Source organism: Astatotilapia calliptera, chromosome 4 (genome assembly GCF_900246225.1).
Source record: "Astatotilapia calliptera chromosome 4, fAstCal1.2, whole genome shotgun sequence".
Lineage (NCBI taxonomy): Eukaryota > Metazoa > Chordata > Actinopteri > Cichliformes > Cichlidae > Astatotilapia > Astatotilapia calliptera.
In genome coordinates, this window is record NC_039305.1 from 6,815,220 (window position 1) to 6,841,985 (window position 26,766).

Here is a 26,766-nt window from a genome sequence, read left to right on the forward strand (position 1 = left end):
AAAATGAGGCCAAAAGGGAACCAAGAATGGTCATCTCTCAAAATGTCCTAAACCCAATGTCTTCAGCATAAAAACTGACATTCAAGAAGAATATTTAACACATAAACCGCTACTCCATTTGTCTTTTAAGTTGCTCTTAATTTACTAATTATATCTCAGATTATTAGGTTTTTAGCAATTTGGCACAGGCTAGCAGAAGACCAAATATTATCAGCAGTTATGTTAGTGATACCCTAGCCCCCATGTTGCCCAGTCCACTAAAATAAATATGTATGTATGTTATCTATCCAGTAGATGGCACAATCTAACTTTAAAGCACAAAATGTCTCCAGTCTCTTTACTTTGTGTGGCTGTGTGTCTCAGTGCAGACGCAGGATAAGCAGCTGTAATATAAAGGCAATATGACTACTCAAAGGGAATCAATGAATAAATTAACCAAAGCTTTGATGAATATATCAATTAAGCCTCACACTGACTACCTGTATGAATGAACTGGACAGAAAAGAGTCAAACTGAACGCCTCCCTCCATCTCTCTCTTACACACAAACGCCTTCTTGTGTAACTCTATCCTCCTCTCTCCCTGCCCCTTCCCTCCCTCTCTTCACATCTCTCCCTCTTCCGTTTTTTTTCCAATTCTTTACAGCCCACCAGAGGCTGTGAATGGTAGACAACTCATCGTATTTCGTTCCACTGGCGAGTATCACACCAGTTAGAGTGTGGGGAGGCTGAGCAGAGCGCACAGCTACAGTCAGCGATCCTCAGATGTCATGTAAAGTAACTGGCAGAACAGTGGAAATTTTTATCTGAGAGGATGATGACTGTGCTTTAAAAGCACTGAAATACGCACGATTCTTTTTTTTTTTATTCATAGGATTTCATGTGCGCGCTAAAGTGGCCATGGCGCATTTTACGCACTACAGGTAACCAGTGTTTTGGAGGCTAAAACAACCAAAGCATGGATTAAACTGCAAGTATTTTCCCCCACTTTCTTCAGCAGAGCTGAAATGGCGGCACTTCGTAGAAAATTTGGCGAAGACTATCAGGTGGTTAACACAAATCGGGCTTCATCTTTTTCTGCTCCGGTCAAGAAAAAACGCCAGCGTTTCGTGGAGAAGAACGGTCGCTGCAATGTGCAGCACGGAAACCTCGGTGGAGAGACCAGCAGATACCTCTCTGACCTGTTCACCACTTTGGTAGACTTAAAGTGGCGATGGAACCTACTGATCTTCATCCTAACTTACACCATCGCATGGCTGGTCATGGCATCGATGTGGTGGGTCATTGCGTACATCAGAGGAGATTTAAATCATGGCCACGACTCATCCTACACCCCCTGTGTGGCCAATGTTTACAACTTCCCCTCAGCTTTTCTGTTCTTCATCGAGACTGAGGCCACAATTGGTTACGGCTACCGGTACATTACGGAGAAGTGCCCGGAAGGCATAATCCTTTTCTTGTTCCAATCGCTGCTGGGCTCCATAGTGGACGCTTTTCTCATCGGTTGTATGTTCATAAAAATGTCCCAACCCAAGAAACGCGCAGAAACGCTCATGTTCAGTCAGGACGCGGTGATTTCTCTGCGAGACGGCAAACTGTGCCTCATGTTCCGTGTGGGCAACCTACGGAACAGCCACATGGTGTCCGCACAGATCAGGTGCAAGCTTATAAAGGTAAGCTTAATATCGACACACTCGGCTAATAACATAATAATAAATTTAAAAAGAAGCTAAATCTGCAAGAGTAAGAGCAGTTCGTTTTAGACCACATCTCCTTTCATCAGTAAAGCAAATCATGACTTTGAAATAGATGCAATGTAGTTAACTTACACTAACTTGTTAGACTCCCTGCTGATACACTGGAGCTTCAGCAGCACTGCGTTATCTCATCAGCGTGGAGCACTTTCTTTGAAGGCTGGCATCCCGTGTTTTGTTTGTTTTTTACTTTCCTTAAGCTTCCACGGTCATTTATTTTAAGCGTGACTGCACACTTGAATGACAGCTTGCATCGCTGAATCTCTAACCTAAGCCCACGAGGCCAAAGACAAGCTGCAAATTGCTCAAGTATATAACAAGTATATATGGTGAAGCTGAGCAGCAGCCAGATGGGTGCCTCACAAACCACTGAAATAAGAGAGAAAATACTGTGTTGTCATTGGGGGGGGGGGGGCTGCAGTGTGCATGGTCCCTACTGTGTCCAGCATCAGCTCCGCTTCAACTGGTGACACATGGGCAGATAGAAGTGTATCAGTAAGCAGATGTGACAGACAGATGCCCCTCCCCCTTGTGTTTGATAGAAAGTTAGACTCAGTGAATCAGTAGGGAGCTGAGATTGACACACCACAGCAGATCACTGGACTCAGTAAAACAATGCTCTGGAGAGAGAGTGTTAAGACATAAAAAGTATTTAAGGTGATGCATTTTTTTTAAAATTTCCTTTCTGAAATTTAAAAAGAGTTAGAAAGCACTGCAGTGTTTGAATTTAGCTGCAAAAAAAGAAGAAGAAGCTTATGCATTGTTGAAGTGGGTTTGTGCCATTTTGGCTTCAACTTAGCAGATTTTGGGAGAATACAGCTAATAAACCTCAAACTCTAAAAACAGGCAGCAATGCAGAAAATTGCCACAAACAGCACCAAGGTTGACAGGCCCCCCTGTGTTAATTATCGTAATAGAGCTCCATTCAGCCACATCCATGTTCAATGTGCAAAATGGGCCATAAAGAAGACAAACAGCATTAGAGAGGTGCTTGGAGCTTGTTTATATGTGTGTTCTCCTCCGCACAGCTACATCAAGCACAGCATTGGTCAGCTTAATGATGCATTCAGGCAAAGAGGGAGGCAGGGAGGACTGTGCTATTCCACAGTTACAAGCATGGAGAAAGTGAACAACCCCATAGGCAGAAAGTAAAATTGCACATGTTTGCGATGATTTCACTCGCCTACCTTGTAAGACTGAACCATAGGCTTCTCTCCACCTGCGTAATACACCAGTGATAGTGTGAACTGCAGTACATCAGTACACTGGAGCTCAGTGTTAAATTAAGTAAGTTGAAACTGAAGGCAATTTTTTTTAATAACATGGGTATCCAAAACTTAACAAACAGGAGTGTCAATGAGATTGGAACAGACATGAAATCACTAAAAAGAATGGAAACTCCTTTTTTAATTTTATTTTTTTTTAAATGGAGCTGAGGTAAAACCCATTTGCTTCCTTTCCAGACTGCCAGAAATACAATCAGTATATATTCCAAGACCTATGCCAACCCCACATCCTCTTTACACTCCCCCTCTCTGTGAAATACAATAAATACAGCATCCACTGTGTGCTTCTTAGATTTTTTTTTTTTATCATTTTTTGCTCAAGGGCTTTCTGGTCTAACCTTATTCTTTCGCTTCAAAGACTCTCTTACCAAGACAGAATATTTGTAGCAGCACTGCCAGAGTACACACACACAAAGAAAAAAAACTAACAGTCTGGTGAGTCAGTGCACAGACCACAAGCCTTGTTTAGGATTTACATACGTGTAAATATTTATCATCAAATACGATGCTGAATTAAACTACTGCCATAGTTGTATTGTTTTAAGTTGGATGCCTTTTAGTGCAGTCCCTGTGTAGAAATGTTGGTGGTGCTGTTGAACTACAGCCTTTTTTAAGTCTTGCCTCATCATAAGATACCCAAAGACATTAGTGGCAGTGGAATCATTTAACTTGTTTAGAAAGAGTTTAAAAGAGAGGCAGAGTTTAAGAAACTAAAGTGGAATACGCGAACAGCCCTCAAACTTCAGAAATCAAAACAAATGTTTTTACACTGCATCAAAATTCAACTTCAACTGTAAATCTCTATCATTTGAACTGCAAGCAGAAACATAGTTGTATCAGTGGGGTTCAAATACTAAAAACTATTGCAGATTTATCTGGAAAAGCTTTGGACATCTACACAAATCAACCCAGAAAGTTTGTGCCTGCAATACGATGTTCGTTACTCGTTAGTCTTTTGAACTGAGGCGTTTCCTCTTGCTTCTCATAAACTGTAACTTGCAAACTTATAAAGCATTCAACGCCTCATTTACATGCAGAGATGTAAATGAGCGGGTATTTTCTCCTGCTGCCACCAGTGTGGTTAAAGTAGTTCGTTTCCTTACTAAATCTTTTCATTGCGCAGTATTTCTTACCAAACTCATTAAAACAAAAAAAGAAGTGGGACACCACAGATGACAACGATCAGCTTTCCCTCCACTCTGCATGAAGCACTTTAGCCGAATTGAATTTGAAAACACCTGCGTAGCTCCGTTTCCTGTGGGAATCAAAACAAGCATCAAACGAGATTTGCACAAAGCTGAACCAACTCCTTCATCCAGCGCTGCAAGGCATTTTTTTAATGTCTTTAAACAGTGGTGGGTTGTACCAGCACATTTCTCAAGGTTTCTATTATATTAAATAGCATCTTCTCGTCTTTGTAGTGTTTGGAGAACAATTAAATAAGAGAATTTAGGTAAATCCACAGACTCAGTCTTCACTTTACTCTTAAATCATTCCACATTGAAAGTGCTTTTGTCAGCTCATTAAAATGAGAAAATAGAAGAATAAGAGAAAAGTCAGCATCAATAGCATTTTTTTATTTACTTCATCATTTAAATTTAGAACCATGCAACTGTAGGTCTGACTGTCAAAAGAACCATACATTTTAATAAAGATTTTTTTTACCCTAGTGTTCTTATGCAATGCCTTTAATCACTTACCATAAATATTACACAGACAGTTTGATTTATTAGCCCAAAAATGAAAAAATATGAAGGTTACAACTGGGATTAATATGAAATAATAAAGAGAATATTTTTTTTTTTTAAATGTTGATTCAAATTAGTTATTTGTTGCCATTATTTATGCTACCAGTGAAGTCTGACAGAAATAAACACAATATAAATGCAGTGCAGGTAACACATTCAAATATCGTGTGCTGTGGCCGCTGCGCTGATGGTAGTAACATTACTTGTGCAAACTCTAAACGAACAAAAGCTGCCATCGTACTTTGAAATCAGAGTGACGGACAGACCAGCTGTGTCCCTGTCACTAGACAAAAATGTAAAAAAATTAAATAAAAAATGGACGTTGCTTCAGATGAAGGCTCAGACAAAAAGACAGTTCCTTTTTTTCCTGCCTTGTGTTTTCATGAGAGGAAATAAGATGCAAGAGAATGACGCAATTGACCGAAACGCGGATACAATCAAGGGAATTGGGCTGTACCCCTCATGCATATGTAAAAAGAAAGGTAGAGTAGCCTGTTGTCAGACTCCCCAGTTGTGAAAGAACAAACGTAAAGTAATAAGTAACCTTATTTCTGCTTTATTTCTTTGTCCTTTTGTTCTCTGCCAACTAAAATACACTAAAAACCACACAGAAAAATCACATATCAGTCTGTCTCACCTCCTACTGGAATTCATGGACACACCGAGCCTTCATTTGAAAAGCGCCTTGGGCCATCAGCTCACGCCTACGAGCAAAATTTTTGGTTTTCCCTCTCATTTTGGTCATGCCCAAGAAGCCAAAGAGAGGTTTGTGGCTCGTATTAGCAGAGGGGAACACTGCTCACTGCTTTCTTAAGCCAAGAAGAAATCGGCACCGCACTGAGGGACAATTTAGCACAATCTTTGTTAGATAAAGTCAAAAATCAACATTTAACACAGTGTGTTTGCGATGTTCAGACAGGAAGCAGCCTTGTGATTATCCTCTGCCATATATGCTGTTTCTCATCTCTTAAAAATTAGAATTTAAGGGATTCAGCTCAACTTGCAAAAAGTTATTGCTGTTGCTGCTGTGTTTGGAAAGAGCCCTGTAGTACTGCTGTGGATGATCACTGGACATGGAAAAAGGCCTTGAATCCCTGCATTATAAACGAAATAAGGAAAAGACTGACCAATGACAGCCAACATTTAAAGTCCCACCATAAGCAGCTGAAATGCAGCTTTGGAAGGCATCCACAGCAGCCTCAGAGGGCATCCTGGTGGAACATCCAAGCTGAAAATATGACTCTGGTGTAGCTGTGAGGGCGGGAGGTGGGTGTGAGTGTGCAGGACATTGATTGAAAGAGATGGTGAGCAGTGAAACAGCTGGGTAGAGCCTGGCAGATTTTTTTTCTTAATATTTTCACTGTATGAATGGTGCCTTCTATTTCAGAGATATACAAGGGAGTAAAATAGTCGTGGCTGCATATCTCCTCAGAGGATTGCACAGCAGGTTACACAGGCACTAGAACTGGAATTGATTTCCATTTTTTTTTTCTAATAAGAAAAGACTCAATTATACTATCAGGCTGCAGAGGGCTGGAAAAAACAGACCTCGAATCCCTGCATGTATTGATGAGCGAGTCCAAGAGCTGGAAAGTCTGCTCTGTTCATGTTTCTCGTGTGTTTGTATTCTATACTTAAATAATTCAGTCCACACAGGACAGAACATTCTGATGTCGGAGTGTGCATTCTCAAATATACATAAGAACAGATGTACAGCTTGGATTCCCAAGGTTTCTTTCTGAGGCATTTGCTATTGCTCCGGATCTGTAATGTGAAGTTTTTCTTTCTTCTATCAGGGGTAAAGCACTGGACCATTATTTTTGCATAAATACAGCATCTTTAGGCTCCTAACAATACTAAAAGCATGAGCCTCGTTAAAGAATTTTCCACACAAGAAGAACTCACAGGGTGCACGCTGACAACAAACACACATTTTGGCCAAGAACATTGTGACACCATATCTGCCAAAGTCACAAAGTTGCCACATGGAGAATTGAATGGCTTTCCAACCTGGTCTCAGCGTTTCAAGCTACACCTAATCTTGTCTCATTTTAATTTTAGCGGAGCTTAAGCCTCTACAGCGACCTCATCAGTATGACTTTACATGCCTCTGTACTCAGGCAAATGTGGCAGGTTGTTACTTTCCAGTACGCTCTCTACTACTACTGCATATTTTCACGCACCGAGAAAGCAGCAAAGCATCCTTTGGTATTATCTCCACGTTAAGATTTAGCAATAAACTAATTATGAAGCCGTGTGCTGAGTCTAGTGTGGGAAGTTGGAGAAGAGGCGAGGTGTTGGAGCAGTGGAGGTCATGTTGTCTCGCTGTGTCTGACTTCACTGCCAGAGGCTTGAGATTGGATCCCAAAACTAATTAAAGTGAGCTATTTGTTAAACGGTGCACAGTGTACAGTGGAGCAGCCACATGCAGTTGCAGCATAAAAATATAAATACCACTTTTTTGCAGGGAAGGTTCAAAAACGTGAACATGTTTCAACAATCGCCCAAAATTAATCTCAACTCAGAAGATTTTTGGTTTTTGAGGGACTGCATGGGTGTACTACAATTCAACATTAATGGGTTACATGAGTCACAAAAGTGGCTCTTTCTTAATTTGGCTTAACCAACGTGCACCTCTAACCAGATTAAAATCAGGTGTAAGCGCCACATTTTCAATAACTAAAAGGAATTAATTTCCTAACAATATAATTTCTCATGCTTGTATGCAGAGCCCGTTAAGCTGTATGTTAATAATGCCACAAATGAAGCTGTGCAGTAAAGTTAGAGCAGCGCAAACGCACTGCTTATGTTGTCATGGCAATTTACACGGATTCACAATTAGCGAAGCCCATCTTGCACTGCTGCAACTAATAGAACACAGATTAGAAGATTGATTAGTCTATTAGTATGTACTGCAGAGAATTTCCAATTAATAAAATTCATTTTACTTTGATCTCGTCCAAAACTAAACGGATTCTCACGTCTCCTTCATTAAAGGATAGTGTTAGACCTAAATATGCTTCTTTAAGTTTCATGTTTAACTGGCCCGAGCTTAAAGTTTATGGGCGCTAATGTGCACGTTAGAAATGAACGGCAGCATTAAGATTGCGTTTAGAGTAAAAATAAGACCATTAATTTACGAAATTTCAAGATTAACATCTTTCTGCCATCATTCATCTCCCCCTGTTGTGTAGAAGAGAGCCTCTATTAACTTTGTTGTACAGCCCTGAGTAGGTGTCATCTTTGGAAGCTTTTCAGTTGATCTGTGCACAATAGCTGGTCTCACATTATCAGGATGAGCCGCATTTTTCTTGTGCCTCAAGACTCAATTATGTGTGTCCGATTAATGCGCCCATGTGTGTTTGAATAGCTTTCTTTCAGTTCTATTATGTAAAAAGTACACACAACAAAAATATGCAGTCTCAAAGAAAAGTAACCTGGACCTTACCCTCGGTAAAACATGTTAAATAGGAAAACTCTCCTCTTCTCAGTTGACATTTCCACACTCATAAAAGAGCACCTTTAGACAAACGTTCTCTAAAGTGGATAAATCCACCAAAAGCTGGTCTCACAATTCAATTGTGTAATTGTGTGCCTGCTCAGCTCAGTGAGGTTTCCCCTCTGAGCTCTTTCATTAACAGATCATGCAGAGGTGTATTAAACTGTATTTGATTATGATGTAAAAAGCGATTTACAGTAAAGCAGAAATGGCTGCTTGACTGGATAAAGGGAGCTTTTAGGCGAAGCAATGAAAGCTCTATGTAAGTGTTGTTCAGTTATATAAAAGGAGAAAAGTAACACATTTAAATAGAAAAAATGAAATCTTGAGTTGCTGTGGTAGGAACACATCTTGGTGACGATGGTGCAACAAAGGTTCTGCAGAGAAACTGAGCCGTCTTTTATGCTTTTACCAGAGGCTGGCGACATTAAGCGATTCTGCCTTTCAACAGCTGAAAGTGTAGGAAGATGCAGACATTTATTTTAAACCCGTTCGTAAGCAGTCTTAAACACAAGCAGTTGTTTGCAGTTGCAGTCTCGTTTGTAAGAGCAGAAGAACACCATGCAGTCTACCTCAGGTTGTTTCTCCCAATTAATTTAACTTGTGATTTAACTTTTCTAATTAATCTCACTCAGTCTTGGCTGGATTGGCTTGAATGAAATGTTAACCAAGGCTTTTCTAAATCTAATGATTAGGCTGTGCATAACTTGCAGCCTGAAAGCGCACGTGATTTGGACGGATTGTCGGCCGGTCGATCTGATTGCCTATAAGCACCTCCACCTCCATCTCCACTGAGGCTGCTGATTGATGAGGGTCTGGCCGAGCAGGAGTGGAGTTGAGTAGGAAGACCAGGACCCTTTAGGTCTAATCAGTTTTATTTATCACCTGTCTTTATCCATGAGCATCATTCACACCACTGAGACACTTCCACTGCAAGCACAGAGGGGGAAAAAAAAAACGCCTCGCTTTTCTAATGATAATGAGTAGCTGAGTCGTTGATGGGCATGGTGAGCAATCAGACGTGACAGGTAAAAATTCAAAGAGAGATGTTTGTGTGCTCATCCAGTGCTTCTTCTCCCCAAAAATATTGTGGAGAAGAAATAAAAACAGTTCCTGTCTGACTATGTGAGAGCTTGGAGAGAAAAATCTGTTGATTGGTTGAAACAGCATGTCAGATTTACAGGAGGAAAAAAAAGCAGACAAGCTCAGCTATCTCGGGATCTTTGTGCAAGAAGGAGTCTAGGAGAGTGCCAGGGGGCCTTTGTAAGAAGCTTTGCCTGTCAATGTTTGCATACAGTCATCCATCTTTTTAATCTTAAGCGACTAAGACAGAAAGTGAAAAGAAGAATTTCCCTAAGCTAACATGAGATAACCCTCAAAGGAGGAACAATGCCAAATAGTATTCAGTGGCCTGTAAGCACCTGACAAGTGAACAATGCCCGCTCGACACGAAAGTCATTCCCCAACATAAATCCAGACGAGCATCTCATTGATATTCACAGGAGATAGAAATAGAATGCAGTGTTTTCTGGCAATGCAAAACCTGTTTACTCGCACCTTATTCACAGTTTGCATCTGGGAGATAGGACAATATCACCGGCAGGTCAGGATGAAATCGGACTAGGACTAGTAACTGTAGCGCGGGGGGCGGGAAGTACAAAGAAGCACACTAAAAGAAAATTTTCATTAATTAAACTTATTTTTGCAGCACTTCAAACTCAGCAGTAGCTACTTTATTATCTAGTAAAACGAATACAGATTCTAACAATAAATCATGTTTATAGACATGCTGTTTAATATGCACGGTTGTTTGGAGTTTGGATTAATGATTACCTGCTGCAACATTTTGAGATAATTTACACGAGGAAAAAAAATGCAGAACCATCTCTGTGCACCGTCACATTAGCTAAGACTAATATGCAGTCTATGTGCATGCATCAGAAAAATTACCTGATGACATTTTGTTAAACTAGTCAGCATCAGTGTTTCAGATAAATGTGATGTATCGTCTTTGGATTATTTTATAAACAGTTTCTGCTTTTACTTTAGTTTTCCCATTCGGTATAATGCCTTGATTACCTACATTCACGTCATGCTCAGTTATAGCTTAACTAGGCTATTTTTAGGCTAGCTAACTTTAAACTTCATCACATTTAAAGAAGGCACCAAAAACCAAGAGAAACGCTCAAGCAAAGTGTATTTTATTCCATAAACTTTATACTATACATGAAAAAAGTGGGCTTATGTGTTTAAGCTCTCTTGAAGACATGTTCATCTAATGGCCCAGACACAGGAGAATAAAGAAGAGGACAGAAATTTCCTTTGTAGTTTTTAGATGATTCCAATTAATTTCTACACATTTAGCAATCTAAAAGTACTACAGCAGCCACTTTCAATCGCAGTGTGGTTGCATAGGTCCCCTGGTAAAAGGTAGACTGTGTCCAAACAGTCGTGGTTGGATTGGGCCTGATTGTAGTCCCCTTTAGACTAATGAAGGTCTGCTAGTAATTGCTGATTTATAACAGACTGCAAACACTCTGCAAGCAATATATGTAATATGGGGACTCCACTCAACTGGTCGTATTCTAGTTATATTCTTACATGAAAGCAAAGCTGCTTGAGTTCCTGTCTGATTCTGCTGTTAAGATGATGTCCTGGAGCAATGACATCACTAATTTCTGTTTCAAATCTTTGAGATTCTGGCTGGACTCTGAATGTAAGCAGTCTATGTGTATACAAATGGCAACAAAATTGCAACAGACAGCAAGAAATTTGTAAATTTCCACCTATTTATCACTGTTATCACAAAAAATTTAATGGAATTGCAAACTTGACTCCTTCAACCAGGAATCTCTTATTACCACTTTATTGCCATTTTAATGCACCACAGTTGCTTTAATGATGGCAACTGACTCTAAGTGGTCACAGACCCCATTTTTGAAGCAACCATTTCAAAGGAAACATGACTGCAAGTTCATTGCACAGAGTCACAATAAAGGTTGTTTGTGCTGTGGTCTCCAACTGCTGTTTTCTGTCGAGCACCTGTAGCAAGACCGGCATCAGCACATCACCTGGTCTGGTTTATTTCAAGGCCAAATAGCACATCATTATTTATTTCCCTGTTGTTAAGAAGTGGGGTGGCTGTAGCTCAGATGGTAGAGCAGGTCAGCAACTAACCGGAAGGTTGGTGGTTCAATCAAAAATATCCTTGGGCAAGATACTAACCCCATGTTGCTCTTCGATCCATCGGAGTGTGAATGTGCATGAATGTTAGATAGGGAGCACTTAACAGCTTAGAAAAAATGCTCGTGTGAATGGGTGTGATTGGGTGAATGAATTAGTTGTATAAAGCGCTTTGAGTGATCAGATAGAGTAGAAAAGCGCTATATTTGAACCAGTCCATTTACCATTTACCAGAAGTATTCCCTGAATGCTGAAACTTTCAGCAGCTGTCTGCTCTCAGATTTAGGGTTTAGGTTTACATATCTGCAACTTCAGCTACTTTTAGCTACATTCCAAACACTACAGCCCCTCTTCATCTCTCACTCCTTTTCTATTGCAAGTTGAAAGCAGAAAGCTTTCTCTTAGATAAGGCAAGGCAAGTTTATTTGTATAGCACAATTCAACAACAAGGTGATTCAAAGTGCTTTACAGAGACATTAGAAACAAGAACAAATAAAAAGCATGATTTAAAATTGATTAAAACACGCAAATAAACTAACTAACTAATTAACAAACAAACAAACAAACAAACAAACAAACAAACAAACAAAACAGTATATAAAATCAAAACAGATAAAATCAGAACAGTAGATAAAATTAGTAGTTAAATGTAAGTTTTGAAATTTAAGCTTAAAAGTGTGGATTTGGTGCTTTATTCAAATGCAGCTGAGAACAGGTGAGTCTTCAACCTGGATTTAAATAAACTGAGTGTTTCAGCTAATCTGAGGCTTTCTGGGAGTTTGTTCCAGATATAAGGAGCATAAAAGCTGAATGCAGCTTCTCCGTGTCTGGTTCTGACTCTGGGAACTGATAAGTGATAAGATAAGTGTTTAGGCTAAGCATGCAAATATATTTCAACAGCCGTGTCTTTAATTTAATGTGCGCTCTTCAATCAGCTGGTGACCAGTGGGCTGAAAACATCAACAATGAGTCTGCAGACTGGCTTTTTAACCAAATCATGGAGCAAGCATCTGCTTAACTAGCTAACTCCAGTGGATAATTTCTATTCTAGCCAGAGCAAAATTAGTGGTTACTCATTTGGGTCAGAGTAAAACAGAATGGCTTAGATCAGTAAACAGATGACCCAGCTAGGTTAGGGGTGTGTTAAGTAGCCTACAAATGGCCAATTTCCAGTTTCATTGGTGTTTCGGGCAGGGGTGAAAGAGGGGACTGTGTTTTAGTGAATAGTGTATTGATTATTATTAAGATTCACAACAAGAACAAAAGATCCAGAAATGGCAGAAAGCATTACAGAGAAGCTGGTGAGGCTGTGTGGTAGTCTGTGTGGGAGTTCATTATGAAGCTGCGTGGAGCTGAGGTGGAGGAGTAGTGTGTGCTGTTAGGTGGGTGGCTGGTGAGTGACGCATCCAAATAATTGGTTTGAGGTAAAACAATGACCCAAAAAAAGAGAGAAGAGTAGAGAAGGCAGGGTGTCATGTAAAAGAATCTAAAAATTAATCTGTGAAAAGAGTAAAATCATCTTTTTGCAGATTATTTTCTTTGGAGTTAATGACATTAATTTACTTTAAAAGGAGTTTAAGCATCTTTTTTTGATAACTGACTTTAACTGAGCTCCACGATGCCAAAGAAGATATTGTTCCTAATTATCTTAAATGTGGATTTTTGCCAAAATAATCTTTGATTCTCAAGACTTTTTTTTCCCCACCCACACCTGTTTTTATCTTCCCTTCCTACATTTTTTATAGCTATGAAAATATTTCACATTAATTATACAGGGTGGGCCATTTATATGGATACACCGTAATAAAATGGGAATGGTTGGTGATATTAAAGTCCTGTTTGTGGCACATTAGTATATGTGAGGGGGCAAACTCCACAAGATGGGTGGTGACCATGGTGGCCATTTAGAAGTCGGCCATCTTGGATACAACTTTTGTTTTTTCAATAGGAAGAGGGCCATGTGACACATCAAACTTATTGGTAATGTCACAAGAAAAACAACGGTGTTCTTGGTTTCAACGTAACTTTATTCTTTCATGAGTTAGTTACAAGTTTCTCTTTGTTCACAGCCTTTGACATGTCGAAGAGGTTAACACGTGAGGAGCGGATCGAAATTGTGTTGATATCTGGTGAACGCAGTAACCGGGTCATTGCAGCAGATTTCAATGCAAGACACCCTGCGAGACCACCCATCTCCCATGCTACAGTTAGCAAACTGCTTGCTAAGTTTCATGAAACTGGTTCAGTGTTGGATTTGCCAAAATGTGGACAAGAAAACTGTCACTAATGAAGAAACATCAGTGGCTATCCTAGCTTCATTCAGCAAGAGCCCACAGCGTAGGACTTGCTGCATGTCACTGGAGAGTGGCATTAGTCGAACATCAGTGATGGTTTGGTGTGGTATATGGGGTACAACGATAGTGGGTCCATTCGTCATCAATGGAAACCTCAAGGCCACTGGATATTTGAAGTTGCTACATGATGATGTGTTTCCCTCTTTATGCACTGAAGCTGGCACGTTCCCTGAGTTTTTCCAGCAAGATGGTGCACCACCACATTATGGGTGCCAGGTCCGAGCATTCCTAGATGAACAGTTTCCTGGAAAGTGGATTGGTCGTCGTGGGCCAGTTGAATGGCCCCCAAGGTCTCCCGATCTGACCCCCTTAGACTTTTGTCTTTGGGGTCATCTGAAGGCAATTGTCTATGGTGTGAAGATACGAGATGTGCAGCACCTGAAACTACGAATACTGGATGCCTGTGCTGGCATTTCTCCTGCGGTGTTGCTATCAGTGTGTGAAGAGTGGGAGAAGAGGGTTGCATTGACAATCCAAGACAATGGTCAGCACATTGAACATGTTTTATAAGTGGCCAGAAACTTGTAAATACAGTAACTCATGAAAGAATAAAGTTACGTTGAAACCAAGCACACCATTGTTTTTCTTGTGACATTACCAATAAGTTTGATGTGTCACATGGCCCTCTTCCTATTGAAAAAACAAAAGTTGTATCCAAGATGGCCGACTTCTAAATGGCCACCATGGTCACCACCCATCTTGAGGAGTTTGCCCCCTCACATATACTAATGTGCCACAAACAGGACTTTAATATCACCAACCATTCCCATGTTATTGCGGTGTATCCATATAAATGGCCCACCCTGAAGCTTTTGAAAATCGGAAAGGCTTTTTGCAGCAGGATGTCAGAAAATGTCTTGAAATTTAAAAGACTTTGTAATAACAGGTGAAACAGACTGCTAATTGAGAAAATGTGAAGAGAAAAGGTGAACAGATTGATTAGACAGAATAAGACAGGAAAGAAGAAAATACATCCAGGACCCCGGTGCTGAGCTCTAACATCATCTGGGCAATTAAATGCTTCCGCACCAGTTAACGCTCTGTGGGAAAGTCCTGTCCAAACACAGCTGTCTCATACGTCTGCCTGCAAGTTCTCCTAGAAATCAATGTGAAGCGCAAAGTCTGTGGACATGGCAAACAAGATAGCACAGAGAGAGAGTGAGGGATTATATATAGAGAGTGAGAGAGTTATATATTTTAAGAGAAATGCATTTTCTCACCTTTTGACTCATGAAATTTTGGAACACTTATTAATTAGATGAAAGTAATAATATTTCTATAGTCTATCGGTCTGCTTTTAAAATATCAGTTGAGTCTGGACCACTATACTCGAATTAATTGATGTTATTTCAATCTGCTGTCCTTTAGATTTGAAGGTAGACATCAACTACAAAACCCAGCACAGGAGAAAGCAGGCAGCATTGAGAACAGCATGAAAGGAGTAGTTGGAGCAGAAGTGGGTTGCAAAGCAGTTTGCAGATGGGCAGAAAGTACAAGCATGCTAAAGCAGCTTAAATAGTTTTTCATATACAGCTCAATTACAAATGAGGTACTTAACTTGCCACACTTTTCCATTGGACTTGTAATACTGGGCATTTTAACATTGTCATAAAGTACCAAGTAGAATACAAAAATATTTCATTTATAGGTGGACAGAAGAACTCAATTGACTTTTTAAAGACTACATGAATGTAATTATCACTTCCCTGTCTCTTTCTTTTATTTTTGTATCTTTTTGTTTTGCTTTCTTTACACTTTCCTCTGTCTCCGTCTACTTATGTGTGACTTTTATCTTTCAGTCTCGTCAGACACCTGAGGGCGAGTTCCTGCCTCTGGACCAGTGCGAATTGGATGTAGGCTTTGGAACGGGTGCAGACCAGCTCTTTCTGGTATCCCCTCTCACCATTTGTCATGAAATTAATCCCAAGAGCCCCTTTTTTGACCTATCCCAGCGCTCTCTCATGAGTGAACAGTTTGAAATTGTCGTTATCCTCGAGGGCATCGTTGAAACTACCGGTGAGCAATCTTACGTCATTTCTTTAAACTGTGTCCTTCCCCATTCCCATTGTTTGTTTTCTCTCCCCGCTTTACTCACTCCCAATCTAAATGTAAAGTCCAACATTAATAACAAGCCACATAACGCTCCTATCAAATAGATACTCATAATCTGGAATCTAATTTCCCCACCTTCCCAGTTTGGCATATTTGAACAGCACAAGAACTGGAGAAACCAAGGATGACATCAACACATGAGAATGACGCACTGATTGAATTTCAAGGGATATTTTATTTCTGCAGAATTAGTTTATGTCTACTCTATGCATAATAAAACCCTGTGGTCATAGATGCGTGTGTCACTTTGATGAATGAGGTTTTAGTTGAAGTTCCACTCAATTTTTCACATGACAGCTGAGCGCAGAAGTAATTCAGAGGGTGTGAGACACTGGTATAAAGCCGCTGCTGTACGCTACAGGCAGCCATGCTGGAGTACCCTCAGCAACAACACAGATCTCTCTGTTGCATATTTAACACAATGATTCATCCCAAAAGTCCAATACAAATAAATCCATCCTCCTCTTTTCTTTTCAGCCGTGCTTCTAGGCATCCCCCCATAACCCTGCCTGTGTCACTGTTGTAGGAGAAACCATGGAGCTGAATAGGCTTAGAGCAGAAGGGAAGGATCAGCGGGAAGTGAGAAGCCAGGCAGGCAACACGGCTGTGCTCTGTTGATAACACCATTAAATCAGGGTGCAGCTAGAAGTCTAGTGTCGCAGTGCACAGCACTCGGAGCTGAGGAGTAGAAGAGGAAAGCCCTGGAAGTGTCACCTACAATTGTCCACAATATGCTGTCAACTGTATGGAAAAGGAATGCTTAAAAATAATAACAATAATAAAAATAAGCATATTTTTAAAATGTCATTTCCGTATGTGCATCTTCACACTAACCCACATCCCATTACCCCAAACACATTAACAGCTTCCCGGTATATCCAGCTGCTGCTGACACAGCTGTTCAGCTTGTTGATCGTCTCTCCTACTCATTCACTTTGTTTCAACCAGACTTGACAGATTACCATGCAGTGGCTCTAATTCTTGTCAGTTTTAGTTTATGTCTTCAAGGCATTTTTTTTTCTGTTTTCAACAATGTGACAAAACTACTTAATTTCATTGCTGATAAAAAAAAATTCTGACAGCTAAAATCAATTCCAAGCTCTCGTTTATGTCTGATTTTAAACAACGAGTTATAGTTAGTTTCTTCTGTGTGGCAATAGAACAGGATCACATGGGTTGTCGCTTGAACCCAGCATCACACAAGATCCATGCTGGTGCTGACTTCTGGCAACCTAATGAGATGAAAACTGAGAATGGCAGAATTTGTTAGCTCTATATAAGAAACTATAAAACTAAAGGGCAGTCAACATGGCATAAGATTTTTTTTTTGTCCTTTTAATGGTATATTGACTTCATCTTTAGGCTGCCCCTTGACAATATGCAGATGACGTGCAACTATGTAAATTCGCTGACCCTAACATAACACTCAGCAAATGAAGTTGATGTACTCTCTAACCTCTGCCAGTGTCAGGAATTTTACATAAAGTCTTGATGTGCCGAGGGCTTTTATTTTTATGCAAAAAGCAGTAGACATTAACCAGAATACCTAAAGTATGCTTAAATGATGAACCTTAACTAGCATGCCTGTCAGACTCGACCCAAAAGCTTCCATTGCATTGATATTACTGTTGTCTTGTGCAACTATAATCAACTGAAGTTCAGTTTTTTACTGGTAAGAGTGGAGAAAATGCTGGAAAATTATCCTAAACTTGCAACTGCAATTAAAGCTGAGCCTTAAGGCAATTAGAAAAAAAATACAGAAATGGTGAAGAGTTTCTGTGGATGAAGATGAGTCGTGTGCCTGGAATAGCATCAGGTTATGACATAACACAGAACATATCATCCCTCAGAGGGACTGGATCAGACTCCTACTCTTTAGCCAACTGTAGTGTTTCACAGAAGAGCTCAGGTTGTAGCAAAGCCATTGGATCAGAAAAGAAACTCAAACTAAGTGATTATTGATCACGAATGACCTCCAACAAACATCCAAAAGTCAAGAAAATTACTTTACAAGCCTCAGGTCAAATGGAAAACGTGTACACAAAGCAGACGCACAGGCACCCCCATTACTAGAAATCTTTGCTTAATACATCATCTATAATTTAGGCCCTCCACCAGAGCATGATGAAAACTGATCCCAGTTTGCCAACAGATGATTTTCTTCTAGCTGGCCGAAGACTGAAGCTGCAATCAACACAGAGAGTTAAATAAAGACAAGTAAAGACAGAACACATGCCATGTTGTTTTGATGTAAGAGCATCACGATGATCAGATTTAAATGAGCAATTATCACAACCAGCTTTGCCTAAACCATCTGCCAACTTTAGCCACCATTAATGGAAGAAAATGTGAAAATAATTTACCAGATCAAGGAAAGATAAACTTACAAAGCTTATGAAATCCAGGAAAGAAATATATGCATATATATATATATATATATATATATATATATATATTAGGGGTGCAACGATACACAAAATTCACGGTTCGGTTCGGTTCGATACTTTGGTGTCACGGTTCGATATTTTTTCGATACAAAAAAAATGTTCATGCCGTTTTAATTTGTCATTTATTAAAATTATAAATATATATTTTAACTCAAAAGTACAGTTTTTAAATTTAACCCTAACCCTTGTGCGTGTTTTTTATTTTGACAGCGAATGCGCACGTGCGGACCACTTATGTGCAGCCCTGGTTATTTAGCTCGTCATATTGCAGCCACAGAAATTCTTTTGTCCATGAAACCATAAAGCTGCACTTTCTTTTTGCCTTATAGTCTGATTTGTCATAACTTTTCCGTTTTGTGGTAAGCTTTTCTTTGGCTGTCACTTCTTCACCCTGACCTGTCTTATTTGGCTCAGCAGAACTAAAATATATATCTGTCTGTGAAGGTTCTCAGTCATCCAGGTCATCGTAGTCAAATATAAATCTTGCTGCTTTTACACACGCACTCACATAAGCTCAGCGATTCTCTGCGCGATCAACCTCTCACATGTTTAAGCTGCGGGAGATTTCACTTGTCATGTTTGCATAGTAAGCTAACGATTAATAAGACGATGTCAGAGGAATTGGTGCGCAAATTATCATCACTCACAGATCAGTGCTGTCGCTCTCTATACACAGTTTGCGCGATTGCAAAGTGAAAGCAAAAAAACAAGCGCAAATTCAAACGCGATTTCAATATGTCACATATTGACAGTGGCTCACCGATGCCAATGACATAATTACCCAGCTACATTTCCGAAAGAATGCAAAAGCATTGACATATATTTTTCCTTCCTACAATAGCCCGACGGGCAGGGAAGAGATAGATTTTGGTAGCCCGACTGAAAAAATCGCTAGCCCCGGGACGTTGAGCTAGCGATATTGCGAGCCCTGTATCTGATTGAGGAATCACTCATCTTTGGAAAAGAGAGTTTATTACAGAGAAATGTCTCTTTCCAAAATAAAAGCTATACTATCCGCTTCTTCTGGGCTATATTCTCAGCAGCATATTAAACAGCTGTCTAAATGACTCGGCTAAAGTTAGTAGCATGCTTGCTTGTTTTTTTTCTGCTTCCACTTGTCTTTGCACTAGGATGATGTCGGTGTAAATGTGCAGTCATATTCGTTGTGTTCCCACTAGTGCTTTCAGGTTAATCTCGTTGAAATGACCTTAACGCCACAACACGGCAAATCTCCGTTAACGAGCTACTGCCGATCACCCGTGCATGGGGCTAGACGGCCAACACGTTAACGAGCTAACTGCGCTAACACACTAGTTCCCACCCATGTAATTGAGCATTGCATGGCACATCCAACATACTGTTTTACTTTAGTCCATGACTCGCTTACCTTCAGGGTCATACGTCACATGAAAACCAAAATAATTCCAAACGCCAGATCTGAATGAGAGTGGGGGAGGTCCATGATGTAAGGAGAGCTTAACTTCTGTCTCGCTAGCTTGCCCTGCGCTCTTCCTTCTGACGATGCTGTCTGTGTTGAGCGCTCAGTGAATCTGCGTTCGACTACTCCGCCTAGGCTGCACTGTCGACCCTAGGCGGAGTAGTTGAACGCAGATCCACTGAGCGCTCAACACAGACAGCATCGTCAGAAGGAAAGTTGATAAAATAAATTACAAATTTTGTATTGTTCGATACATATGCGTACCGAACCGAAAGCACTGTATCGAACGGTTCAATATCGATACGAATATCGTTGCACCCCTAATATATATATATAATGATCTTCATCTCACATATTCCATTACAGTACATCAGTATTGGAACATGGCAAGCTTTGAAAATAAAAACATTAGGGTGTAAAAGCCTCTTGTTACTTTTATGAACTGGGAAATGCAATAGCCCTTTCATGTGGGTTTATTTTAAATCTTCTAGTACGTGACTAAACTGAACTGGATAATCACACAGAGCAAAGCATGAAGCTGTCATCACAAGAAATAAAGGAGAGAGGAAAGAGATAGCATGCAGTGATGCCGATCCTACAGATTCCTCGTTATCAGCCTATAATTGTTTTGCTGAAACCCCATTTAATAGCAGTTATTAAAATTATTACTGCCGTCACTCTCTTCTAGGTATGACATGCCAGGCAAGAACGTCATACACTGAGGATGAGGTTTTATGGGGCCATCGTTTCCTACCAGTAATGTCCCTGGAAGAGGGTTTTTTCAGGGTCGACTACTCTCAGTTCCACAGCACGTTCGAGGTGCCGACACCACCGTACAGTGTCAAGGAGCATGAAGAGAAAAATTCTCTCCCATCGCCTCTGTCTACTCCTACCCCCGCACTGACTGAGAGCCACGGTGCCCGACGTGACCGCGTGTTTTCTGTGGATTGTATTAACACTACTGAGGAAAGGGGCCATCATGTAGGGACTGGGGTTCGACTTCCAAGCAAATTGCAGAGGATGAGTTCATCGGGGAAGGAGGACCTTCAGAGGAAAGTGCTTATGCTTAGCTCCCAGCACTCAGAGAAGGCCTGCAGCACCGGAGACCTCCCCCTAAAGCTGCAACGTCTCAGTTCCTCACCTGGCCCCGAGGCAGCAAATCGTCTAGGGTTAAAGTCTCTCAAGGTGGGCTTTGAACCCATGACCCAGTCAACTGGAGACCTGTACCAACACAGCCTGCCATCCACGCTGTCCCCTGCTCCGGTTCCCATGCACAGCCCACTTCTTTCAGCCGGTGGGAGGTTGGAGGATAACTTGCCACCAAAGCTAAGGAAGATGAATGCCGACCGCTGAAATCCAGACAGTCCTGGACTATAACAACATACAGACAGTGACCTCTGACCACAAACACATGAAAAGAAGAGTCAAAGATGTACTTTACCCTTGGAGGCTTTGATTAAAACAAAAAAACAAGAGGTTTATTCATTTTTATTTCTTGAGACTAAATCTTTACTGGAATTACTGTGATTTTGTGCTTAGCAGAGGCTATGCTATTATTAATTTACGCTTTGGTACACAAAACCAGAAAACACAAACTTTGAGCTTAAAGCAAACTTGATTATTCTGCAAGAGTTGTGCATGTATACACTAAATCCATTGTTTAATGTATGCACCACTACACTTAACTGTCAATCTTAGTTTTATCTAAATATAAATTATATTAAGATGATAATAAATGCTGTTTGATCTTTCTCTTTATTGTGTTTTTATTACCGCCCCCCCAGAATTTATTATGTTTACATTAAAATTTTTAGTGCTGCAATTCTGCCAAATATCAATAAGTAATCCAGCAGTGCGATGCAATTGTAGCTTTAATAGGCTGTTGTTAATGCCCGTAATTTTACCACATTGGCAAGCGACACTATGCAGGAACAATCCCATAACTCCGTGGTGCAGTAAGTGGCTATCAGAGAGAGGGAGATGATAATGAGATACACTGCTGTTAAGATGGAAAATATAAATATGTGTTTATTGGAGAATGGAAGCTGATTATAGATGACCTGTTATTGCAGACTGAATGTGGTCAGCTGAGGCATCCTGTTTAACAAGCATATCCAAACGCAGTGTACCGTCTTCACGCCAGTATATTTCAGAACACACGACCACACCAATTTGGTTAGTGGGGCTTATTGTTTTTTATCAACTTATGCCAACACAATAGATTTATTGAACTGTCATTCTGCATGTGGTCAGCATTTGTACCAAAAGCAGGTGAAATAGTAGATTGAAAGTGTAGGACAACCCTGAACACATAGGGCTTAATGAAATCCAAGTATAAACACACAACACAGCATGGATGCAATTTAAGGAACAAAAACAAAATCATCATCATCAAATACAGAGTCAGCATATCCAGAGAAGACCAAAGCCTCAATTTTCCTATTGCGAGGAAGGAAGGGAGGGAAAAGGATTTTTGACTGGCTTTAACAGTACGCACGGGGTCTCCCATCAATCTGCAGCTTCGGCCACCCACTCACTTTACACAGAGCCTACATATGCTTCACACACTCTATTCCTGTAATATAGCTGCACTGAGAGCTTTGAGTGCGCTTGTATGTTTGCTAACTACACATGTGCTTTGCCACTCTTCTCATGCTGTGTATGATTTGCCAGAAGTGGATAATAATAGCTTTACTGAAAGAAAGAAAGAAAGAGTGTGATAAGTTAGGAGAAAGAAGAAAGTTCTGATGAGAGTGAGACAGTTTTATGTAGCTAGCTGTGGTTCATTTTTTACATTTTATTTCACAATCTATTGATTGAATGATCAATAAAGTTGAAGTATTATGGTTTTTTATGTAATAGGCTAATAAATATTAATAACCTCATATCGTATTCATGCATTCTTTAGCAATCATTTTTCCACCAACAGCTGAGAGCCACCCATAGTGCAATTATTACTGAAATTTGGAAAGGGGTAATTGAAAGACCATTTATAGTTTTATGTGCTAGTTTGAGAAAAATAGTCAAACTCAAATGAACTAATCCAGTTTCTGACTTTTAAGGGATATGAAAACCATACCAAGTGCGACTAGAACAGAAATGTCCAAAAGTGACAGACTGCTTTTATTACGCGGGGTTATGTGCTGGTTTACTACTTCTTTGTGCTCCATAATTTAATTCAGGGGAATTCAATTATATTTATATAGCAACAAATCTGAAAACCAACAAATTCAGCACCGAGCCAAGGCCAAAACCAGAAGTGACACTCTATTTACTAATAAATAGAGTGTCATAAGCTGCTAACTGGGACAATAAACAAGTTCATTTGCCAAAGTTTCATCAGACGCTTATGGTTTCAAACCTGCCAGTTAACGACCATAGATTTATGGTATGCAACAGATCTACCATCAATAGTGGAAAAAGTTATCAATTCTGACATCATGTTTGGATGGCGGTTTATTTATTTTGCTTGCCCAAATCAAACAGCAGAGAATAACATCCGAGTCCAACAAACTGAAGCTTACCTGAATTATGCCGATTAAACAGCTGATTTGTGTATTGTGGTCTGACAACTGTTACAGCATGTCACTAAGCAGAAAATTAGATTTATTTTAGTTTTCTGTGTTACAACACGAGGAGGAGGAGGAGTGAAAAAATCAAAATGACTGTTTTAAATAAGCAGTCCAAATTCCCTAGCACTGCTAAAGTCACAAGTTTGGTTCACGTCTTGAATCCTGATTCGTCAGTATACTGGAAATTAACATTTATACCGGGGATGATGAAAAGCTCCTACAAAAGCAAGAAATATAAAGAAAAATATAAAACCAAAGTTAAGTCAACAAATAAAACAAAAGAATGTTCCACAGGATAAAAAGAGAAGGGAATGAGATTCACAAGAAATTATTTATCTCACAAAAATATAGTTAAATATATATAACCTTCTTAACACACGCATAGATCAACAGACTTTCTGTCACAGCCACAGGCAAATGTAAAAACCTTCCAGCAGTGGCACTGCCATCGCTGCCACCTCCTCTGCTTATTTAAAGTAACATCTGGGCACACAGTTTTAGACAGTCAGAGGTGTTTTGTGAGGGTCTGAGCCTCTGCTATAATGACCCCAAAATTGATGTCTCCACATGTTAAAAATAACAGGAACATTAATACTTAATAACAAGACGAGGCAATGAGAGGCTCATTAGTAGCCTTTCTATGCCACAGCACAAAAATGAGGGGGTTGAAAATGTCCTAAATGACAAAGAACACCAATTTCTTTTCTATGAAAAAAAAAGTAAATTAATTTGTTATTCTATTTTAGATGGATTTGTTTGGGGGATCTTTTGATGTATAACTGGTTCGTTTATAAACCACAGCGAGCCAGTTGTTTGTGTTGTGTTGCACCAACTGTGAATGAATGGTTAATTAGGCCACTCGTGGTGTTTAAAAGGGAAACGTGCCTGACTGAACCACACGCATATGCATGTGCATCTGAAGACACACTGACACACAACAAACAAATGCAGCGGCCGTCAGTCAAGAACAAGCCCCTTGTTTCCATCGCAGTCACCACGGCAACATGGGAGCTTCTCTGCGCTCCAGCAGTGGGGGCTAAGCACACAGCGGAGGTGTATATGTGAGTTTGAGTATGGAGATCTCTGTATCTTTCACTGTATTCTTCTTCAGGGCTCTCCACTGCCCACTCTGAAATTTAAACACAGTATTTAATTTTTTCTATAACGGAGAGAGGGACGAGTGGTTTTTCAGCACTTGACAGTCTTCTAAATCCATCTCTATTTAGTCTCAATAATGACTCATTTGCATATTTGTTTTGCATATGCAAAGAAAAAACACCTCTGGGATGTCCCCTGCCATGAGTATTTATCAGCGATCTGGTCCTTTGAGAAAGATGGCACCGGTTTACCAACTACAAAATACAATTAAAAGGTTAAAATGAGCGATTACCAGATTAACAGCATCACAGAGTAATGTTGCAATTCATTTGTTTCTGTGTTTACTGTTTCTGTTTCTCTGTATCTCTTCATAGATTACTAAGCAGGCGTCTTAAAAAAGAAAATCACTAAATCATTAAAATACTAGTATGATGAGCTCCACATACTATTCCAATTCCAAAGCTGTTATAGCATCTACCAAGCTGCAACAAAGATAATGAAGTCAGCTCTTAACTCAAGTGCCTCCCAACAACTTTTCAGTGGTAAAAACACTCAAAGAAATCTAATCTATCTACATCATTTCTGTTCTCTTCACTTTACATTCTACTTTCTTTTCTCCACTTTTAGAGAAAGGGCGTTTCAATCAACCAACAACAGCTACTTAAAAAAGTTTCCATCTGCTTAACGTTCATCACAGAGCACTGAGACAGCTGTTAATGGCCTAAAATCTTTGTGAATGCAAACATGGTTACTGTCCTTCTTGTCTCAGACCTCAGTGTAGATTTTGATACAAGTGATCACAATGTTTAATTCATGCACTAGACAGGTTGGGTCACTGTGCCATTGTTTCGTCTTGGCTAAATTAAGATGTTAATCACTTTATTTTTATTATCTATTTATTTATTTATTTATTTGTCAGCCTGGATTCTCTGGTATTAAAGACATGGTATTAAATATGGTAATTCTCAAGGAACCATTCTGGGCCTAAATTAAATTTTTTCTATAATTGATTCATTAATGTCTCAGTCACACTAAAGTAGAAAAAGGGCACTAATTTTCTTGCTACTGCTAAATCTGCCCAGGGCTTGAGCATGCAACACACCCCAACTCTAGGCGAACACTTTCACATGACTGGTTGACTGATGGGTGACAACCTGTCTCCCAACAATAACAATCTGACTCAGACTGACTGCAAAGTATCTAATTTCTCTGATTTATAAACACAGACAGATCAACAACAGCCTGAGTCAGTCTGCGCAATGAGTGCAAAGCATCTGTGATACATCTCTTTGCAATAGGGACACGACTCAGCTGGTTGTATTTTTTATACAAACGCAAGATTACTGAATGCCTTTGTTCTTCCGTTCACTCCCAACTGGTCGAGGCAGATGGCCGTCCCTCCCTGAGCCTGGTTCTTCCTGTTAAAAGGAAGTGTTTCCTTCCCATTGTCGCCAAAGCGCTTGCTCACAGGGGGTCATCTGATTTTTGGGGTTTCTCAGGTTTCTCTGTATTGCAGGGTTTTATCTTACAATATAAAGCGCCTTGAGGCAACTGAATTTGTCCCAAAGTAACAAAGGTTTTGAGGCCAGACTCTAAATCTAAATAGTTAATGTGTATTATCACAGACTGCACGTAACTGCTGACCTAGCCTCATTCAATCGCAAACTGATAGGAGACTGGCTCCGTCTTATCACCACTTTATTGCCGTCTTAATGCACTAAAGACATTTATAAGATGGTAACTTATTGTGAGTGGTTGCAGACCTGGCCCTTGTCTTCAAAGCAACTATTTCAAAAGCAGTGAGACTGAATATTCATTGCACATGGCCACAGCCGCCATTTCCCTTAGTGTGACTGAAGCATTAGAAAATATTACGAATACCATCAACAATCATCATTTTAATTACCATCAGATGATTAACAGTTACAACCAGTAAGTCTTAGCAAACAGCTTAAAACAAAAACTGAATAAAATTTTGATTCTCATTTCAGGATGATCAGTTTTCCATTTTAAATATATCAAACTGAGATCATTTCTAATTCAGTGAGAGGCCAAACTTCGTATTCTTGCCCACGACTAGCTGTTTAGTTGTTGTTGCAATTTCCATTTCACTGGATTCACCTATTATAAAACTGGACAAGGAAAATGGATCATATTACCACATTGCTTGAGACATTACACCAGCTTACTTTTAGCTTTCTTTTACTTGCTTGCACACCTTTAAATAACCTCAGAGACTTTTCTCAATTTTACGTGCCCGCCAGATCATTAAGATCC

The 26,766-nt window shown here is 39.9% G+C and overlaps 1 protein-coding gene across 2 annotated transcripts; it reads left to right on the forward strand.

Moving 5' to 3' along the window:
- The first annotated feature begins 649 nt into the window (after positions 1-649).
- Positions 650-21,570, forward strand: kcnj19a (potassium inwardly rectifying channel subfamily J member 19a). Of its 2 annotated transcripts, none has more exons than XM_026164257.1 (3): positions 650-1,671; positions 15,622-15,838; positions 20,508-21,570. In XM_026164257.1, the coding sequence occupies exons 1-3, from the start codon at positions 1,006-1,008 to the stop codon at positions 21,170-21,172; spliced, it is 1,548 nt and encodes a 515-aa protein (XP_026020042.1). In that variant the 5' UTR covers positions 650-1,005; the 3' UTR covers positions 21,173-21,570. The 2 variants fall into 2 exon arrangements, with proteins under 2 accessions (XP_026020042.1, XP_026020043.1); XM_026164258.1 differs by lacking the exon at positions 20,508-21,570 and adding an exon at positions 16,412-18,374.
- Positions 21,571-26,766: the final 5,196 nt, after the last annotated feature.